Source organism: Phoca vitulina, unplaced genomic scaffold, assembly GCF_004348235.1.
Source record: "Phoca vitulina isolate PV1807 unplaced genomic scaffold, GSC_HSeal_1.0 scaffold18, whole genome shotgun sequence".
Classification (NCBI taxonomy): domain Eukaryota; kingdom Metazoa; phylum Chordata; class Mammalia; order Carnivora; family Phocidae; genus Phoca; species Phoca vitulina.
Window position 1 is genome coordinate 3,830,279 of NW_022589721.1, and position 22,497 is coordinate 3,852,775.

General features: G+C 38.5%; 1 protein-coding gene across 3 annotated transcripts in view; it reads left to right on the forward strand.

The window, feature by feature from the left end:
* ZFPM2 (zinc finger protein, FOG family member 2) overlaps positions 1-22,497 on the forward strand; it is a 450,174-nt gene that overhangs the window by 422,561 nt on the left and 5,116 nt on the right. For all 3 annotated transcript variants that reach the window (XM_032415653.1, XM_032415654.1, XM_032415655.1), the window contains 2 exons: positions 17,169-17,375; positions 20,696-20,920. In XM_032415653.1, the coding sequence (XP_032271544.1) occupies positions 17,169-17,375; positions 20,696-20,920 (432 nt within the window). The remainder of the gene's footprint in view (positions 1-17,168; positions 17,376-20,695; positions 20,921-22,497) is intronic.

A 22,497-nucleotide genomic window follows, 5' to 3' on the forward strand; every position in this document is an offset into this window, starting at 1 on the left:
AAAAAAATATCCATTTAGAAATTGAAGATAAAAATGCAATAGTAAAGTGTTCAAGGCATCTGTCCAAAAAAATACAAATAAAAAGCATTCAAAGAAGCAGCATAAAACATAAAAAGCCCCACCCAGAATGTGAGGAAGGTCTGACTCTGACAGAGACATAGGGAGCTGTAGTGAATCGAAGGGAAAAGTTGTAAAGCAATGCCAATCTCCTTGCCTTTTCCCTAGGAACCCATTTCTAGATTGCTCTTTGACTATTTCCTCCCTTGCTCACTTCTGGCCTCCCTCTAATGCAAATGATCCAGAGTGGAGTGTATTTTTTACCTGGGCACTGGTAGACGAATGTTGATGTAGCAATCATGACATTGTCCAAGCCCATTCTCCTGATGAACTTCCTGTAAACTGCACACTTGAGTGTGATATTCTTCTTCTTTGTCACTCCTCCCTTCGCTAAACTGCCCCCAGATTTCAGCTTCTGACCTGTTCTGCTGTACTCGAGGAAAGCCTCCATGAAGACGATCCCCACTGTCTTCTCATTGTTCTTTTTTGCTTTTACTTGAGATTCATAGCTAAAAGTGACTGATGAAATGTGATGTAAAACATGAATATATTTTACCAAATCCTTTCACAACAAGAGTCCAACTAAGAGGGATCAGTGACACATTGAGAACATTCTCCCCTTCATTTGCAAAGGCAGTGATAACAGTATATTTTTCAATAGCCAGATGATACCAGTCTGAGGATTTTGCACCCATTCTGGGATAAAGACAACATATTTTACTGTTAATCTTGCTGAAAACAATTGGTCTGCTTTTGAATATAGCATTGACCCTTTTGTGCAAATTAATGCACAGTAAAATTTATCATTCCAAACTGCACAATAAAATGGAACAGAAGGCCATACAAGTCTTAGAAAAATCATTTGGCTCTGGTTTTATCATCACATGAACAAAAATTTGAGATTTTGCAGCTCATTCCCCTAAGATCACTCACTCATCTGCAACAGCCTTGGCAGGAGGCCACCCTACCTTCCACACTGCCCTTCCTAACTCGACTGTCAAGGGCCGACCTTGAAAGATGGGATTTTCAAAGCACTGGGCAGAGCCACACTCCCTTTCTGTTTGTGGAGTTACAATGACTTGGAGCCCCATCTCTTCCTTTGAAATTATATGATGTGCTATTGGGTTGACCGAGCTCTTGTTTTTAATGTCTCATTTTATTAATGCTAATATAATTTGTGAGAAAGGCTAAATGTTCTTAGGTGGTATTAAGGTTATAGGGTAGCAATAATATACGTGTTCTAAAAATACTATGTTTTAAGTAGGTCTTACAAATGATGGTGGGATACAACATGGTGCTTATTATATAGCGCCCCATTGAACTTTCCAAAACCCACTTTCCAATCACTTTGATGGGACTTTGCCAAAAATTCAACAATTGAAATCTTTCAAGTTTGAGACGCCCTGTGAAGTGGCTATATAATTGGGACTCTGCTCTAGGACTTCCACATAAGAAGGACAAAGGTTAGGAATGTAGTGTGACTATGGGTACCTTTGCCATATGCCAGGCCAAATTAAAATCAAGTGGGGAAAAGCACTCAGTCAATGACAGAATGATAGTAAGATGTGGGAGAAGGTGAGTGTAGAGAGATTTATAAGGACACTCAGATAAAATTCCTTACACCCTTTAATTGTCATTAAAGGGAATGAAATACTGCTAGTTATAGACACCTAATGGTGATTGGAAAAAGTGTTTTAAAGTTCAGAGCAAAGTTTTCTTCTTGTTGGAGAAGAAGGCAGGCAGGGGTAAGGGAAAGAAAAACAGAATGTCACTTGGGACAGACTTTCTACAGGGTTATTTAGTCTTACATATATAATAATCTTTACCATTCAAAGCTGGGTTATTTTCCTTCTTCAGCACAGACACATAATTCCTGATAACATTCCAAGGTAGTGAATGTGGCTCAGTAATCAACAAATATCTACTAGAAGAGTTTTATTATAAAAAGACTTTAAAACATCTATGATGCTGATTATAAATCCATTAAAAAATAAGGCCTCTGCATTCTTCATTTAAGTAAGGTGCTAAAAAAAAAAAGAAAGAAACAAAGAAACAAAGAAATGGCAATTGTCTTATTTTAAGTGGAAAATTCATTTGGTGTGTTTATGTTATACTCCAGGAATCCAGGCTTGTTTTCTTTTCCTGTTTGGGGTAGAAAAATGTTACATCTTTATGCTTTGTTATCTTCACAGGAGCACTTGAGTTGAAAGCAATACCATTTAAATGAGCATGGGAGGCCAGTCTGTAAATTACCACAAAGTTGTTTAGTCGATTAACAGAAATCTTTAGGGATTATAAAGCTTGGTATAGCAACTTCACATTTAGGATAAAATAGAATTAAATAAATAAAGCCTTATTTTCTGTTCTTAGGGCTGGGCTCATAGAATGCACCGAGCGCCATCTGCTGGTAATTAGTTTTTCAAAACTTTATTTTGTTACCAAACTACTCAAAGTCAGCAGAAATCAAGACAAGGTATATATACATCAATGTATATACAGGGCGAGATTCATGAAGAAAATCAAAGGGTATCTATGTACTATAAATTTCCCTCATTTCACATGAAAGTGTTTTATTATAATCCGTTACATCCTAATTCTAAAATTTGCCTTAGGATAGAGACCCAGCAACATTTCGAGTAAGAAATAAGTTTAGGTTCACTTAAATCATGCCATGAAAATATCTACCTGGTGCAAAAAATTTAAAATATTAAAAATAAACAAAACAATACACTACCATTTCTCCGTGTGTTTTTGGAAGCAGCTAATGAACATGGAAGTTTAATCTTGGTCATCTTTAATCATTAAATTATAGGTTAAATTATGTCACAGTTTCTTTAATTTTGTAAGACATTATAAGTCAACCTACTTAAACAAGCTACTTAAACTCTTACTCCATATTTTATTTATTAATTTGAAAAACCTCTGTGACCAAAGAATCTCAGTCTTAACAAAAGTCTCAAAGGTAGGATAAGAAAGATATATAGTACTTCTAGAAAGAATTCTACTTCACATTAGTGTCTTTGAGGATTTTTGTGCTATATAAAACCTATGTCAGATTTTTGTCCTAATATTTGATGTCTCTCAAATTCAGGGAACATAGTAATGCAGTTTTGCCTGCATTTTAGGTCCTTCATACCCAGGCAGGAAATTAGACCCATTGTTCCCCCATTAACCTTCTCTAGGCACAATATGAAACAGATGCTTGAGCGTCCATTTCCATCATTCCTATGGAAGGCAATTATTGGTTCTGTTGTATTAAACAGTAGATTGTAGGGAAAACTAATTACCTGTGGGAAACTCTTAGAAAAACAAATTAAAAATATAAACATTAGTTTAAATGATGTTATAATAAGAAAAGCTGACACGAATTATTATCTCTGGAATTTGAAGCTTAATAATAGGAGTTATTCATTGTTTATCATAGTACATAGCCTATGGTGTCCTTCAGTAGAATTATGAGGTCTTACAGAGGGATATCGTGTTCTCTGAATAAAGGAATAACTTGAAAAAGGGAACATCCTCTAGTAGCCAAGAGATATGAGAAAAGAATTATATATATATATTTAAAATAGCAACATGAAGGCAGTTTGTGTATTAAATAAATACCATGGGGTTTTTTTTAAAAAAATAAATCATATATTTTGTGAAGAGAAAATTTGAGTAAATTAAGTAAAACTTAATCAACTTTGAGAAAGCATGGAATGACATGGAATGATTTCGGCTCTTCGGAGAGAGGTTTCCAGAAGAACACAAGGCAGAGGAATTTAACCTCTTTTCCTAGTTTCTTCTTTCCATGAATACATCAGGTCAGCACGTAAGAGGCGGATTTCTTCTGAAAACAAGGAGTTTCTGACCATTCAAACTTACTGTTCTTGAAACCCACCTTCTGGGAGGAGACTTTGTGCAGAGTAGCTCTAGGTGCTAGCGAGGCCCGGAACATGGAAGCCATCCGTCGGTGGCGGCAGACTGAGGACTACAATGCGGGCGCCTGCCAGCTACTTGGCCCTTTCATCTCATACATCTACCCGGCCCTGCAGGGGCCTGCCAGCCCTTCAACACCCTTCGTAGGAGTCTCCACTTTTAAACTGACTCCCTGGAGAAGTTTAATGAGCCTCTTGGAATTAAAAAAAAAAAAAAAGAAGACAAAGCAAAACAAAGAAGTGTAATGGAAATGGACAAGTTGAAAAAGGAATAGGGAGGTTCATTTCCAGCCTGGTGCTTGGGGGGCTTTCATCAGGATGCTGCAATGGATATTTCAGAGCAGTGGAAGGAGGAAAGAAAGAAATTAAAAACAGCCTCCTATGATGAACTTGGATAATTTATTCCTCTGCAGAACAGTAGGCACAATGTTTAATTTTTTTTCCCCCTCTGCTCTTCTTTTCCCCTCCACCTAATTTCTGAGCATTCCCAGGCTAGGCAAGAATGAAAATGAAGCATACTCCACACACACGAGTCCTAACGAAAGTGCGGAATGCACTCAGATTATTCATAAGCTTGCAAGTTGTGTATTTTGGTGGAGATTTCCTCCCTCCTGCTCCTGATTGCTGATGAAGAATGGTGCTTTAATAGGCAGATGGTAAAGACAATTACAGTTAGGGGCTCAGCTGGGAGTTACATCAGTTTATTGCAAATTATTAGTTGATAAATGCTTTTGTTTACAAGCAGAGTCTTAAGCAGCTTTGTAATCAGTTTATCAGCTGCAAGCGGAATTTTGACAGATCGCCTTTGGGGTGTAATGTCACCTCTTGGCTAGTCATTTAAAATCATGGTGGCCAGGCCGCCAGACTGTCAGATGGGCTACCTTACAACACCACCGCGAGCTCCTGCAAAGCCATGACACAGCATATCTTAGACCAGAGCACAGACCCAGGGAAGCTGAAAAGACTCCATGAGCAGACCTTTTTCCTGCTGAAATCCCACAGAAACAGCATATCAGTTTGCCTAGACCCAACATGTTGTGACTGATGTGACTTCCAGCACATTAGTTCAGAAAATTTTCCAGGCAGTTCTCAATGCCTTCTTAATCACGGGGCAAACCTTTCTGAACTGACCACAAGGACGCTGTTCACTTTTTTGAAGGGGGCTTCTTGTGCTTCTTCAAAGGGAAAAGAAATTATCTCAGTAGGAGACATTTTCCTACAGGAAAAAAAAAAAAAAAGTTCTGTGGAGAGAATGCATGCCAGGAGCTAAAAGCTCTAGTGGGGATTTATTACAAATTTGGCCTTGGGAGAGTCCTATGTGATGGAAGAAGAGCTTAGGAAACACATTGGTTTAACCATGCCAGCTTTTCTTCCCTATAAAAATCAAAATCTATAAAATGGGATGATAGTATTTCCTATTTATCACACAGATAATTCCTGGAAATTAATGAGGGTGTTCATGTTTCTTTGTTTCTGAGTTCGGCTCAGACCAATATTATCTGTTGAATCTATGCTAAATAATAAAGCATATAATGTTTGAAATGACAGATAATTCACAGATAATGTTGAGCTCATTTCCAAAGTACTTGCTGAAGGAGGGTACTGTAATTTAGTGGTTTTACATTACAGCATTACCAGCATTTACTGGCAGTTTGATTTGCTGTTTATAAAGACAGTTTATAAACCTGAGGTGTTCAAAGATGTATCCTTGGAAGGATTCACTTGATCATGAGTCTATAAAAAATTCACGTTTATTTACCTTTATGTTTCTCTAACAAAGTAAATTTTGTGGGCTTAACCAAAACAAAAAATACTTAAATAATCATGTATAGTAGCTCCTAAAATAGTCATTTTCATTTGCACCTACTGACTGTTAGTTTATGTGTTTTTATTTCCTGGTATTCAAGGGAAACTTATTCATCTGATAGGGAACTAGCTCCTGAATCCAGAAGCCAGGTTTCATAGCTGGAATTAGATATTCCATATGGTCTAAAATATTGACCTAATACAGGAAGATCTTTGGAAATATGACTCCAGCTGATAAATTTGAAATCATATGTAACATGTGCAAAAGCAGAAATCTTTCTTCTCTTAATCTCAGAAATATGGTTAAGTATCTCTGTTCATTTATCTCCTTGACTCCTGTTCTAATTCGATCTCACTTTCTCAATTAAGATCCCCAAATCATCAGAATAGAATCAACCTTATTTAAACTGACCACATGGCTCAGTAAAGTTTGTAATTATAACGTTGGGTTCACAGAAGCTTCCTTAAAAACGAGAGTATAGTTTTTATCCTCACTTCAATATTCAGCACACAGTCCTCAGTTCCCAATTTTCCAGTTCTTAAGCAATTAAACGTTCTATTGACATCAGAGGAAAGGCTGCCTACAGAAGAGCTGAAGAATGAAAGCCTTGAAATCTTACGTTGTAAATTGTGTTTTAACATAAAGAGCATAAAAAGTTGTTTTTCGTTTTTTTTTAATCAGGTTAATGAAGGATAAATAGTGAATTTGGCAAATAGTTCTGCTGTAGGTCTATCCCTCGTGATTGAAAAAGGCAAAGAATCATTTTAAAAAAAAAAAAAAATCTGTTCTCTCCGTTGGCCCACATACCAAAGACACTCTAGAGCTGCTGGTCAAATCTGATTTTCCCCCCTTTCCCAGGAACTGCTAGAATGTTCTATAAAAAGATGTCAGGAGTGCCAGGATGGGAAAGTTGAATGCCCCCAAATGCCCTGCGTTGCCTATAAGTACAAATGAAAAATGTTAAAGATTATTTAAAAACAGGAAAGACCTTTTGCAAAATGCTTTTGATTTATTGCTGTGTATTGTGCAGATCTTTATCAATTATTCTCACTCTATTTTATTCAAAAACTATTGTAAACTATGAGTTGGCATGTTGCTGCATACGGAAAAAAAGGCATTAATCAACTCTAAATAAACAAGTGCAAAGATCTATCTAACAACTATGAAGTAGTTAATACATTTTTAAGCAATTTTATTATAGAAAGAAGGTCTAAAAGAGTAATGCTTAATTATCTGGACTCCTCTGTGCTGGGCTCCCTTTTGATTGTATTAATGAAGCAGCTGGCCCATTGTTTCCCTTTAATTCCTCTATTGTTTTAAGAATATGTCACAGCTCTTTATTCTTTTATCAGGTGCTCTGCAGGAGGATCCACACAATACCTCACATTCCTACTGTATTTGCCAATGCACAAAGAAACCTCCACAGCAGTTTTCAAAGAAGGGGCACACATAATTTATAAGTTCTATTCCTTGCACTACTCCACTGTCAAGAATTTCAACAGTATTGGATTTGAATTCATTATAAAATTTGTATTAAACAATGTGGCTACGTATAGATATATGTACCGTGGTAATGTCTAAAGCTTGAGATCTAGGCATTAACATGCACGGTGTTGAAATGGGGCAATAATTTCGCTTTTAGGGAGTTACTCTGACCAATTGCTCCCCAGTTATGAAAAAATTAAATTTCACAAGCAGGCATCATGTTGGATTTTCAAATTATTTAATACAAATAAAAGAAGTTAATGACCAAACAAGTAAGCATCCCTGTTTCCTCCACCTCCAGAAACATAATGTCCCTCTGTGTGTGTGTTAAACAGTCCATTTATTCCCCCAGAGAAAGGATTTAATTTACTTGAGTGTGCCTAAGAGGTATCATGGTTCACTCTGTAGACCAATGTATAATCTTTATTAACTAAACTCTGATTGTCAATTGACCATCTTCTTACACACATACTATGTCAAATGTGTGAAGGAGACAGACTTTCAGATTAATGCAGAAATATCACCGTACATCGGAAGAAATCAAAATGCTGTAGCAATTTAGTATATGATATAACACTTTGTTGCCAGAGCTATCTAAAAATGCTGGTTCATTTATATGTGATTACTTTTTCTCCAAATTTCCATGAAAATCACACACACAATAAAAAACATCCATGGTAAAATCTCAAAGGTGTGACTGACATAGACATTCTCTTTTTACACATGTGGGCTTTTTTCTTTGTTTTCCTTCTGTCAAATGTCTATGTTTTGTAGGCTGTTTCATTGATTTTTTTTTTTCCCTAGAGTTCTCAGTCTCTAATAAAGGGAAGTAATTTGATTTAATGCTATGTAGTAAAAGTTTCTAACTTCAACTTTTAATATATGCTTAGAAAAGCCATTAGAATTAATTATTGTAGACCACCGATTTCCTTTTGTATTGTTAGGTGAGTGTGTGTGTGTTTCACTTTAAATAAAGTTTCAAACTGGTATCCCTATCTATTTGCTTAAGGCTCCTATCCTACATATTGAGGCAGAGAAATACAGAATCTAAATGTGATTTAATTGGTTCAATTTGCTGTATATTTTTATGCTAAGCTTAGGTCCGTATCTTGATGAGCCCAGATGTAGTCATGTTCGAGGTGCACAGCGTCACGTTGCTTGCATTTCCTTATTTTTACAAAGCAAGCGTCTATCAATCACACAGATAAATTAGAAAGAAACATGTATAGACATAACACATGGAAAAGATTTTTCAGCATGCTATGTAATTATTAACCTGATTTTTACTATTGTAAGAAGCCGTGAATTGCAGATAGCATGGACGAAGTTAAATGGATACATTTTGCTTATACAGAACTCTATAGGTATGGTCGAACAATATAATTGAAGCTTTGTCAGCTCTGTAACCTAGCAACAGATAATACTGTTAGGTTACTGAATTGCTCCTGGTTGACAAGTAGGGAGTATTTTTGTGTTTATCATGTTTGCTAATGATGGGCTCCTTTCCAAAAGGCTTGTCTTAATCTTAATTAGAGTTTATCAGCAGAGGTCTGCATGACATTGTGCAGACATTGATTTCATAAATAATAAAAAGTGCAAGTGAAAAATTTGGCAGGATGGAGAGATATTTAAGGGCACTTCTTCTAGTAAGAGGAGCATGGGTTTCCAAAATATAATCGAGCTTGAACTGTGACTTTATTATCGAAACTTGTAGTGTACTTCACTGCAGTTTTGACAGCAATTATGAAAAAAAATTTATAAGCTTCCTGTTAGGAACCATATCTGTTTGCACAAGAACTTTGATCATAAACATTACTTAGAACAGTAAGTACATGGTTTTTCAAGAATGTCAAGGTCTTAGTGGTTATTACTTTCTATGGAACCTTGAATGTATCTGTCCTTTTCTGTAAAGGGAGTGGTGTGTGGGTGTGGAGACTGGAAAGAGTGACTATGTTTGCAGCAATAAGAGGCAGACAAAGAAAGGATCCCAAAATAACCTTTCCATTTGGTGGAAGCGAGAGAGGTATCAGATAGCTGCTTTAGTGCCTGATGTCATTTGATAAAGACTTCATGCCCAAGCAGCAGGAATGTGATTTTTTTTTTTTTTTTTTTGCTCCGGTGTGTACAATATGATCTTTCACAGTTTGGGGGGGGATACGATATGATTGACCATTTCTAATAATAAGTTACAAACCTTCAAAATAATAAAGAATTAAACGTTGTAAAAACGACTATCATTCACAAATTTACCAAGTTCCTAACTGGTTTATTCAGTTGAAAGGTGACGCTAAGTCATCACATCCTTGCTTTATCCATCTTTCCTCACCTTTTCACTCAACACTCCCACATTCTTCAAATATTTGGGGAAAGGGGGGAACTCAGAACTGTTTTCAGCTGCCATTTTCTGAGATTCAAAATCTCCCTACTGGATTGTTTGGACCTGTCTATGTGTATTTGATTATCGAGAGACTTCTGTTCGTAGCATCTCACTCTTGCTACCCTCTACAGAGCTCACCCTTATGCCAGCGATTCTTAATGCTAGAGGCTCTCGAAGCTCTCTGGGGAGCTTCTAAAAAATAATGAAGCCCAAACATCACTCCTAGAGATTTTGATTTGACTGATTTGGGGTAGGACTAGGAAATCCATGTTGATTAAGAGCTCCCAGGTGAATTGACTCTGTAGTCAAGATTGCCAAGTAATGCTCCATGGTTATGTGCAATTTTGATGCCCTTTTCGAGTCCAGCTCAACTTGTAATTGAAATAGGGAGTTGGGCAAAGGCTATTTAATACTACCAAATGAGTTTAATATGTGTGAAATGTTTCTTAAAGCACCTGACACATAGTAAGTGCTTTCTAAGTGTTGGCTATTCTAATTATGTGTTAGTCTTATTAGAAGGTAACCTGAAGTTATTCCACATGGCAAATAAGGACGTTATGCTCCAGATCATAGCTATGCACTTAACAGCTGTATCTCATCACTGTGTAATCCTCTTGATGCTGTTTCATAAAGTGAACCATATTATTTTTGATTTGGAGAGATAACTGTGCTAAAATTACTCAAAAACTAAATGATCAAGTTCGGCATGGTGTAGTTAGTGAACATCGGAGGTCACTGTGACTCCTTGGGGTCATCTGGTTTTTCCAAAGTACTGCATCCAGAGCCAAACTGCCTCGTCCAAATCCTATCATCCATACCTTCCTCCCTTCCTTCAATTCCCCTTTATCTGTGTGACCTTGGACACCTTACCGACACTTCCAGACTCATGACATCACGGTAAAATGGGCATAAATAAAAGCCACCTTACTGCTTTCTTGGGAGAAATTAAGATAATGCGTGCAAAGCACTTAGCCCAGTGCCCGTAAGTAGCACAGAGAAACCACTTAATACATGTGTGATTATTACTGTTATTAGCCCATTGGGCACAGAGGCTTAAATAGTTGCTCACAACCTGATGATAATCATCTACAGGATATCTAGCCTAAAGCTGTCATTTTATATGAGGTAGGTAAAGCAATTCTCCAAGATCACTCAGTAACGAATCGTCAAGTCAGGACCAGAACTGAAGTTTCTTACCTACCAAGTTCTGTTTCTTGTCCATCTTTGCACTGAGGACAAATACATTTTCAGGGCCAGCTGTGCCTCATTATTAACATGTAATCCCTTACACCAAGATCATTTGCTCCTGAAGCCTGTGCTAAGAAAATTATAAGAGTTTTATCAATTAAGCATATATGATATTGCCACATAGGCATCCCACCCCTTTACATAACTCTCTTTGTTTTCAGATCACTATGCCATTAGTTTGGATTTGAATATTAAAAATTTACTTGGTTTAAATCTGGGGTCATTAAGCATACTACTGCATATGAAAGCCACAGAAAACTTCTGTTCAGATTCCTTAAATTCCATATCCAGAGAGAGCTGGCAGGAACAGTCCACTGGTGCCCCGAACACAAGCAGAAATCCAAGTCAACAAAACCATCAGGAGCTACATCACTCACAATTTTCAAATATACCCAAGTATCCAAAATTCATTCAAATGAAAACAGTTAATGTGGCCAAATACAGTCAACAACACCTTAGCAGCAACTTGAACTCCCAAGGTGCTTTGTTTGTTAAAGTAGCTTTGCTAGGAAAACTGGCAGGAGAGAAGACCTTACCCTGTTGTTTTAAACCATCTCATATGGAAAGCACTTTATAAAAGTGAGATTTCTATCTTTAGCTGTGGCTAAAAAAAAAAACTCGTGCAAATATTCGAGAGTCACAATGGTGGTTTTTAGTGAAAAAATGATGCTCTCGTTTTTTTTCCAATTTTTTTTATTGTGGTAAGATATATATAACATTAAATCGACTATCATAACCATTTTTAAGTGTACAGTTCCATGGCATTGAGGACATTCATATTGTCCTGCAACCATCACCATGGTCCATCTCCAGAACCCTTTTCATTTTGCAGAACTGAAACTCTACATCCATTAAACAGTAACTCTCCATTTGCCCCTCCCCCAGCCCTGGCAACCACTAGCCCCCTTTCTGTCTCAGTGCTTTTGAAAACCCTAAGTACCTTATTGTAAGTGGAATCAGAATTGTGCAATATTTGTCTTTTTGTAACTAGCTTACTTCACTTAGTATAATGATTTCCATATTTTAGCATATGTCAGAATGTCTTTCCTTTTTATTTTTATTTTTTCTAAATTCCTTTCCTTTTTAAAGCTGAATATTCCATTGTAAGTATATACCACAGTTTGCTTATCTGTCAATAGACACTTGGGTTGCTTCCATGATTTAGGTATTTTTAATAATGCTGCTATGAACATAGGTGTGCAAATATCTCTTGGAGACCCTGCTTTCAATTCTTTTGGGTATATACCCAGAAGTGGAATTGCTGGATCACAAGTTAATTCTATTTTTAATTTTTAATGAACTGCCATACTGTTTTCCAGTGGCTGTACCATTTTACATTCTCACCAGCTATGCACAAGGGTTCCAATTTCTCCACATCCTTGCCAGAACTTGTTATTTTCTGGGTTTTGTCTTTGTTTTTGTTTTTTGATAGTGGTGTTCTCATTTTAAAGCCAAATGGTAACATTCTTTGATTCGTTTCCATTGAACATGAGGTCAGTAGGATGAAGACACCAAAATAGCTAAATATCAACAGGATTTAGCATTTGCATGCACGCAGATTGCTCCTTAATCAGGACAGATAGGAAGGCCTTCTATTCAATTATAAATTAGAGTTAGCTGTATCTTCTGTAGCTCCAAAACCCTGAGGGTAGAAAAACTGGCTGTCTTGCCTACTCAGCCCCATGTCAGCGCTAGAAACTATTTCCGTTTCTAACTGGTCAGGATACCATGTGTGATCCACAAATGGATGCAGCCTTAGTCTTCTTTTTCAAAATGGGTTACCTTTCTCCATTGAAGTAGGGATACATTTGCTCATTGAATCCATAGGCTTTTCTTTTCTTTCTGGGGAGATTTCTTTTTTTGGATTTAGCAGGACAATGAGAAATGAGAGTAATAGTCTCAACCTGACCAAAACAAAAGGATACTCATGACCAGTTACATAGCACTTATTATATGTCACATCTATTAGCTTATTTTAGCCACACAATAACACTGTGAATTCAGTACTATTATCAGCATTCCCATTTCCAATGATGAGGAAACTGATCTGCAGAATACTTTGGTGACAAGTTCAAATCACAGAGTAAGTGGCAGAGCCAAAACCTGTACCCTGGCAGTCCAGTTCCATTGTCCATACTCCCTGCAGATGGGATCACATCCCCAACTAGCAATCACACTTGGAATGTTTTACTGGAATCTGTAATTGAAACCATGTTACAATACCAGACATATATCTCTCCCTATAAATGACTCCCTAATTCACCATCTAAAAAACTCAGCCAAACGGTTTCAAAGAGCCAACCCTTGGCTTTTGTGGTGCCGTTCTCTTGGTTCCCCTATAATTTTCCAAATACATGCTCTCTCTATCTTTAAATGATAGCTTCTCCTCTACCCACATCTTAATTGTTGAGATTTCCCAAATTTCAATCTGTTTCTTTTCTTTTCACTCTGTAGTCTTCCTGCATTACCACATCAATGCCAAGAGCATCCACAGTCATTTAGAATGTGCTGATGACTTCCAAAATCTTTTTTTTTCCTCCAGCCTTATGTCTCCTCCAAATTCCAACTGCCTCCGAGATCCATTCACGCAGAAGCCCCTCAGGGACTTCAGACTTTATGTTTCAAAGCAAAATCCAATATATCTGTGCGTGCGCATACACGCACACATAAACAACAGACATGCACGTGCACACCTGGGCTTCGGAGTCGGACAGACGGAGCTCAAAATCATGATTCTGCCACTGGTCATGTGTGTAGCTTTGGGCAAGTTAGTTAACCTCTCCAAGCTTCAATTTTCTCAACTCTAAAATGAGGAAAATATCACCTATTTCCCAGAATAATTGACGGGATTAAAATAGATGAAATACATAAACCACTTAGCTTATTGGGCCCAAAGAAAGTGCTCCTAATTAATACAATTGTCTCCTTGTTGTCTGTATAATACCACTGTTAATACACCAGCTTTACTGCTTTGTCAATGGCGTCCCCGCCCTCTGGTTTCGAGGCCCGAACCTTCATGTTATTTTCAGCAGCCTCCTTCCTCTTCCTCATTTCAGGAAATCAGCTCCTTTCTCTCTCTTGAACTTGGCCCTTTTCTTCCTCACAATTTACACCTCTCACAATTGAAGTAGTACAAGAGCCTCCAAATGGCCCTCGGGCTAACACTTCCTGTGTCGTCCCTCCCACCCCCCACCCCAACTCCCAGTTTCTGTCCTCATTACCCTGAGATCTTTATTCTGGGAAGGAGAGCCCCTGTCAAAAATCTGTTCATTTATTCACTCAAAAAAATGTATGCCATCTCCCCACCATGATGAGCCAGACACAACTGTTTTTCTGTTACTTTCGAGGTTGTCCTGCCCTGCGCTAAACTTTTCTGGGGGAGGAAGCCCTGATATGTATTGTCTGCTAATTCCAGTGGCAAGTGCGGCAACTCTCACTGTGGCTGATTTCAAGTTACCAGTGTGATATCCACTAGCACAGAAAATGCCTGACCATTGGACATTGTGTCCTAGGATCCAGTACAGGCTGGTGCCAGCCCACGCCTGCCTGTGACCAGCCCTTTCTCCCTTAGACCCCACGCTCCAGCAAGGTGGCCTCTGCACTGTTACCAGGCTCTTCCATAATCCTGCCCTTGCATGCATGTCCCTTTCTCTGCCCGCAGTGACTGTCCTGCTGGCTCCCCCTACATATACTTCTGCTATTTTACCTTTATATTTCATGAGGCAGTAAAAAAGTCACCTTGGATGGCTTGCCTGACTCCCCTGAGATCTGTCAGTTCTTTACTCCTCTCACATTTTCTTTGGCATTGGGGGATGCCACCCACCACGCAGTATTGTCATTCATCTGCCTATATGTGTACATTCTAATTGTTTGTGAAGCCAGCGAGACCAGCCCAGCACATAGCAGAGAGTTCAGTGAAGAGCTGATGAATGAATGATTTGAGAGGTTAAAACCCTAAGACAACTGACTTCCTCATCAAGTCTACACGGTACATTTTCAGTCTAATTCAGCCTTTCTAAAGGATATGCTCTGACTAAACCATAAAATGAGATAAAATGATAAAGATAATAACATATGAAACATTGTTCAGTATGTCAGAAAACATATATTCCAATTGCCAGGCTGTTTAATCATGTAGAAAAGCCATTTTTGCTGACTTTTCATTACACTTAATATTCCTGAGTTTTATTTTATCTACTTATTGGGTCTTTCTGGTTCAGAGTTTGAGCCCAAGGATTTTTGAGTCATCCCGCTACATCGTTCACTGCTGGGATAGAGATTAGCTATGCGTGCGTGGTACCTTCTCTAAAATCACAGTTTCTCCTGGGAACCTGAGTCCAAACCTTTCCTTTTGTGAAAGATACCCACAGCTGGATTTACCAAAAATGTAAATTTCTCAAAAGGGGTGACATATGACCAGTAACATAAGTCCTTCCGTTCACTACTGAAATCCAGTGACTCCCATAGAGTAGGCTATGAAGTAAACCTGAACTGTCGCGCCTTGCTCTGCCCGCCCCACCTCTCCATTACAAAGATGCACGTAATAAATATACTCCAGAGGAAAGATAAGGTGCGAATGATTACCTTGTCTACAGCTGTAAGTAGTTTGGCTCTGTATACACATCAGAGAAGGCACAGCCGCTGAAGGCAGAAGCCTTCCTGGGGGAAGAATGGGCTCCGGCAGACACACCGACACTGAGCACTTGGCCGTGCTCAATCGGCTTCCATGGAGATGCAGCTCAGCTTCTCTATTTGTAAATAAGTAAGGCAGTGCCAAAGTGAATCTGTTCTTCCACTTTGTGAAGCTTGGATGATCTCAGATCCGTTAGAGTCAAAGTGAAAAAAAAAAAAGTTGTCTTCTAGCCTTTTGGTAGATTTGGGTCTCACTTTTGGTACATTTGGGTTTTACTTTGCAACTTTCGCACAAATTCGAGGTACGTAATCTGAGCTGTATTTTTCACAAACTTGTACTGTTGTGGATGGGGTTCTGTTTGCTTACCTTTAAAACGTGATCAGCTGGTGTAAATAACTGTCCGAGGTTTCTCTGGAAGTGTCCCGATTCTTCTGTGCGATTCTGCCATCTTGGATGCCGTTGTTATCTTTTCCAGCAGATTTTTACCACAAGTTGTTTAAAAACTATGATCTATTTAAGGATGGAGGAAATGAAGTGCAGTTGAAGAGACATGCTGAAAGATAAACAGAGCAATGTTAGTTATCAGAATGGGTACAATTTTTGCTTGCTTAATGAGTACAATATATAGCTTTGCAATATATACACAAGGAGAAAAAAAGCTTCATAACATATCAAGTATGCCACGTTATTTCAGGCATAACTGTGTAGGATACGTATCTAGGCCTGAGAGTGTAGATAACAAAATATAAGTGCTTTGCCTGTCTAAACATGTTAAATAAATGAGCATACGCTATCGCGTTCCAATACATTAGAAGATGTACTTGCATAGTTAATTTTCTTTTTAATGCACCACACGTGATCACTTGAAGTGCAGAGCCAGAGTATATCTTAGTATTTGAAGAAAGGGTTCTTTTCATTTAAACAAATCTTTATTTAAATAAGCCTTTTGAAAAGGATCTGTGGCATATCTTCTTTTCAGGAAGTTCAATCAGGGTAAATGGAGATAAAGAAGTCGCATTATAAGGAATATTATATAAGTAAAGATCACTAAGCCAACAAAAAAAAAATGGCAGCAGACATAGGGAAAGTAAAACTAGCTGGAATGTCATTTTAACTTTCTAGATTTTAGGAGCTTTCGTGTACTTTGTTTTGTTTTGTTTTCGGCATGTGGGTATTTTGGGAAGAAAGAGCGTGTGGGGGAGGGAGGGAGAGAGGAAGAAATAACTTCTTATTTCCATAAGGTACAGAAAGAGTAACTGCAAAGGCTCACCTGCAATAAATCTCTGCGGTTGGATCCCTACCATGTCTCTTGGTAAGCACGAGGCCATGTCATAGCATGGTTAATGATCAAGGCAAACCCCAGAAGGCAAACAGTTCACAAAACTCTCCACAGGTGATGTCTATTCTTGGTTCTTAGTCCTCTCCTACTATAGGCCACTGAACAGTTCATTTCATGCAAGGCATACGATTTTCCACCTAGGAGGGAAGAGGAGTACAGCTGTGGTCTCGATCAGACACTCTGCCCAGGTAGAAAGTGATGTGAAAAACATGAGAAGCTGCTGTTGCCATCACTCCAGTGTACAGCAGGCTGGAGCGTTCTACGTCAATTCGCTCTTTCTCTTTCTTTTCTCTTCTTAATAGGGGGTCAGCTCTGGTGCACCACGACGAAGGCCATCTCTGAGGGTGAAGAGCTAATTGCCTTTGTGGTGGATTTTGACTCAAGGCTACAAGCTGCCAGTCAGATGACTCTTGCAGAAGGGATGTACCCTGCGCGCCTGCTGGACTCGATTCAGCTGCTTCCTCAGCAAGCTGCCATGGCTTCTATTTTGCCTACAGCTATTGTCAATAGTAAGTGCTGAGTGCAATAGCCCAGTACAATAGCTTTGTAGTGCTGATGGGTATTTATGGGAGAAAAAAAAAATGTCTACTGACAGGCAACCAAGGACAGACTTTTTTCTCCAGTGTTGTGATTTCATTTTATCTTCTAACTTTAAGTGTGTGTGTGTGTGTGTGTGTGTGTGTGTATCTGTGATCGCTTCTCACGGGAGTATGAAAAGGACACTTAAATTCATTTCAGGTTGGATTCTTGAATGTCACGCACACAAAAAAACTGACTTTCTAAACTAGTTGAACAGCATTCAAGGCTACTTAGCTATGAGGGGGTCAAATAGCTTTCATTGATGCTTCTTTAGTAGGATAACTGTGGTATTCCCTAAGGGCTATAGAGTTAAAAGCTTTTTTTAAAAAAAGGAAAAAAATAAGAAATCAAAATTGGATTAGATATATTAATAAAGAGAAGGTATAGCCTGGGTAAATCAAGACATCACCCAATACAACAACAAAAACAAAAAAGAAACATGGGAAAATAAAGAAAAATACATATGAGCTGGAGAATTCCATGCATGTATGGAGAATTTAAAAATATGCTCTGGCAAATATGCCTTTGTAATTATATTTTGTTAAAATGACTAATGAACTTAGTTTGTATTCCTTGAACACACAGAGTGACACTTTATATGACAGAAAATCCGTGATCCAGGAGTCCCCAGGTCTGAGTTCTAGACTCAGCTCTGCTATCATCTAGCTCTGTGAGAAAACATGAATAGCAGTCACATTGTAAGAGGGGAATAGATTCCAAAGCCAGTAGGTAAGCGAGGTGTTCCATTTAATCAAAAACGTACCTGAAAATTCGTAAGACTGAATGATGCAGAATTATAGATACCGTAATGATGTCTTGATATTTTAAAAATAAACAAATACTCAACAATAATTATGCTCTTGCTGTCACAGTAGACTTTAAAGAAATTCTCAGGTGCATCTGGAATTACTGTACATCCAAACATTGGATCCAGTGCACCTAACCCGAGGTAGTATTTTTGGATCTCCTTCATGTAAATGTAGTTATTTGCTTTTACTGGATCTTTACTTTGATTCTGGTAGTGAGGAACTTGAAATAACATAGGCCTAACTTGAACCCTTGAAGCAAAAGGGTTTTGTTACCAGGGACCCTGGGAGAACCTTAAATTATTGTAAAGCTCCAATGTGTGAATGTGGTTTTTAATTATATTTGAGATTATACTCTGTTTGCTTTCTGTAACAGGATAACTACTGATCCCAAATAAATCAGCATAGATGCATACAGACTTTGGTCTCATTCTGAAATGAGCTAATCAGTTAAAACTCGTCCTGCTTAAATGGACGCAACACGAAACAATATGGCCCTCTGAATCGGTGGGAAGAGCTAAATAATAAAGAGCAGTAGTATATAATTTTACAATCAAATTTTATTTTGAAATTCTATATTGTAATTGCTGTCCTTACTTCTCATTCACTAGAATTTGGTCCTCAGTTTCCTCCTTATCCCCTTCAACGTGCTCTCCCTGAGCCATCTCCTTCACTCTCATGGGTTCTATCACCAACTCTGTATTAACAATTCACAAATCTCACATATAGCTGTTTCTTCTGAGTTTTAGACCTCTGTTGTCACCTTCCCCACATTCCCCTGTATTTCTTACAGAAATATATAGTCTCACATATCTAACACAGCCATATGCCTCAGTTTGCCCGGATTAGCCCCAATTTCCAGTGTTACTTGGCATCCCTCTGACTGGTGCTCCCTTTCACTAACAAAGTGCCAGGTTTGCACAACACTGGGTCAGGTTTGGTCACCCTATACCTGTCCTTGCCTGACGTCATCACCTGTCTGTCTTCTGCTCCCTATAGAGATGAATGAAACCGTTACACAGAAACGCTAACAAGAAGCCTGGGCATTGAAGAGACCTTACCCTCCACGCTAGCATCGAATCGCAAAGTAGTGGTCATCATTCCTAATCACTTCTACATCCTCAATATAAGTTTTCTTCCTCTGTGGCCCCCTTGCCACTGATATGGAAGAGTGTTCCCACTAGGTTCCAATCCCAGTTCACTCACTTACGTGATCATGGGCAAGTTACTCAATCTCAGTTTCCTTGCCTATAAATGGATAAAGGGGAAAACACACACATGGAGAATTTTTCAATGAGTAAATACATACAAAATACATACAAAAATATCCTAGTGTGACTTAACAACTCAAACTCTGTCATATTTCACTTAGATTACTGCAACTGCCTCCTCCCAGTCGTGTCTTCCTTCCAAATTCACTACCTTCGAAACTCTACTTCACTGTTGTAATTCTATAATATCTGATTTTGTCCATCTCTTGCTTAAAACAATTCAGTGATTCTCCATAATCATTGAGATAAAAATCTAACCTTCTTAAGAGAGCCTACAGAGTCTTTGATCGCTACTTCTGCCTCCTCCAACCTTATGGCTTCCAGTCCCCATCATGCCCCTTGCCGGGAATAGCCTCCCAGCCCTCACCCAGTCCTCTCTCACTCTCCCATGCCTTTCCCTGGGCTGTGCCCTTGGTCAGGAAGACCCAACTGTCTTTTCCACCTGACTTGCAGAATGTCATCCTTCACCACTCAGCCAGGGCACGTCATTATCTTCCCTCTGAATCCTTCTCTGACCTTGTCCTTCCTCCAGTCTTCTCACCCACCTAGTGTCTCATCCCACACCCCAAGCACTCCTCAGATGCCTCCATCAGAATGCTCATTGCAGCCTAATGTAATTATCTGACCATTTATTCATCAACCCCAGGAGACTGTAAAATCCTTGATGACCGCTTTTTCGTCTTTCATTTTAAAATGTCAAACAAACTCAGCATAGAGTTCAGAACATAGTAGGCATTCTCTAATTAATTTATTAAATGAACAAATGATGTCAGGATTTGGCACCAGAGCTAACTTTAATTCAGCTATCCGATCCTTACCTTTTAGTCAATCAGATAAGCCAGTTCACATTGCTATTTATAAATGCATATTTTTCTAAACCCTAAATACATTGTAAACAACTTAAAATCAATCTCCTGTGCTTTTCCTGGTGGAGCCTCCTACAGTACCATTTTCTGAAGAGTCTTTGGGAAGGTAAATTGCACTGGGTGTAACAGTTCTTTAAAAGCCTAGTCCTGGGCCGTGGAACAGCACCCAAGACTGCCTCATCACTGTCTGATTGCCTAATTCAGAACCTGAGAGCAGTCTCCGAGAAACATTGAACTAAATGCCGCCTCACCCAGGGTTGGTTCCAAATGGGCAGCCGCTAATGTGTCCCTGTGTTTTCACCCGCAGAGGATATATTTCCTTGCAAGTCATGTGGCATCTGGTATCGGAGTGAACGGAATCTGCAAGCCCATTTGATGTACTATTGCAGTGGGAGGCAAAGAGAAGCTGCTCCGGTGTCAGAAGAGAATGAAGACAGTGCCCCTCAGATTTCCAGTCTGTGCCCCTTCCCGCAGTGCACCAAGAGCTTTTCAAATGCCCGAGCACTAGAAATGCACCTGAATTCACACAGTGGTAAGTGCTTCCCTTGCTGCTTCTTTTGCTCCAGGAGACTACCATTTCTCTACATACATACATATATTCACAAATGCAAACATAGCTAATTCTACATCTATCTAACTATACCTAGCTATAAATTCAAAATCAAACTTGCTGGACCAGCTGATTGTGATTTTATGTCACTTATAATCAATATATTCTACTCAAAGGACTTGGATCTGAATTCTTTCCTAACAATTACAGTACTCAGATTGCAGGCCAAATCATTCTTTTTTTCTTTTCTTTTTTTTTTAAAGATTTTATTTTTATTTATTTGATAGAGAGAGCACAAGCAGGGGGAATGGCAGGCAGAGGGAGAAACAGACTCCCCACTGAGCAGGGAGCCCAATGTGGGGCTCTATCCCAGGACCCCGGGATCATGACCTGAGCTGAAGGCAGTTGCTTAACCAACTGAGCCACCCAGGCGCCCCTTTCTTTTCTTTTTTTAACAGCACCATTTCAGAAATAAACTCTTAATACCCTTCGTATGTTGTCGTTAATATTCATTGATTTAAGTGTCAAGTGATCTTTGGAAACTGACCATATTATTTCCCACATGGTAGGGAATAAATAGTAGGTACATAAAAATAAGTATTTGCTGAATTGAAATAACAGTGTTATTTTGATAGGTCCAATTAAAATCACACTTGAGAGAAATTAACTTTTAAATACGAATCTATAAAATGCTCTTGACTTCCAGAGCATGCACAACAGCTTAGTTGATTTCTGTGACATAAAACCACTTTTAGTACTACGTTTTTAAATTCCTTAAGAAAAATTAGGCTAAAAAAACAAGTAGGTTTTGTTTGTTTGTTTGTTTGTTTTTAAGCTCACTTTTTAACAGCACAGTGGCAACTGTTCCCATTTTACTTTGGAATTATATGCCCAATTATTGTTAGTATTATCACATAGTGTTCTAATTCATTCCTGTATTTTTAAAAAACTTAAGTTAATCAAATGTACAGAATTATATTAACTCTAGATACTTCTAGAAATGTTTGTGAATAGGACAAACCAAGGTTTGGGCGTCACAGTTTTTAGCACCCATAATACAAAACTTAAAAGGTACTGCTGGGTGACTGCCTTCACTGTTTTTGCTTGAGTTGAATAATTAAAAAAAACTGAAATAGGTGCTGAGTTTAAAAACAAAAAACAAAAAACTAGCTCCAACCTCCAGTGCCCTAGTACTGTGCAAGCTTTTGTCTTTGAACCTATAAAAATAGGCAATTTCCTTTCTAGTCATTCTCTTCCCTTTCCCTACAAATGAGCTATGTTTATGTAGGTGATAAAGCAGAGGAAGCAGAAACAGGGCAGTTGTCTCAGATGGTGAGTAGCCAGTCATTCACAAAACAAAAAGAGGGATAGAGGGACCTTTCAGCTAAATAGAAAAATGAGTATTGGATCAGTTAAGGAGAAAAGGAGACACAAATACGTCCCCTTTTATTGCTATAGGACTGGGTTTTTTTCTACCATATTTTCAGCTTATAAGTATAAAAGGCAGGTCTCATTTTAGTCTAAAGTGCAGAGAGCATGAGCCATGCCTGATTTAGCCA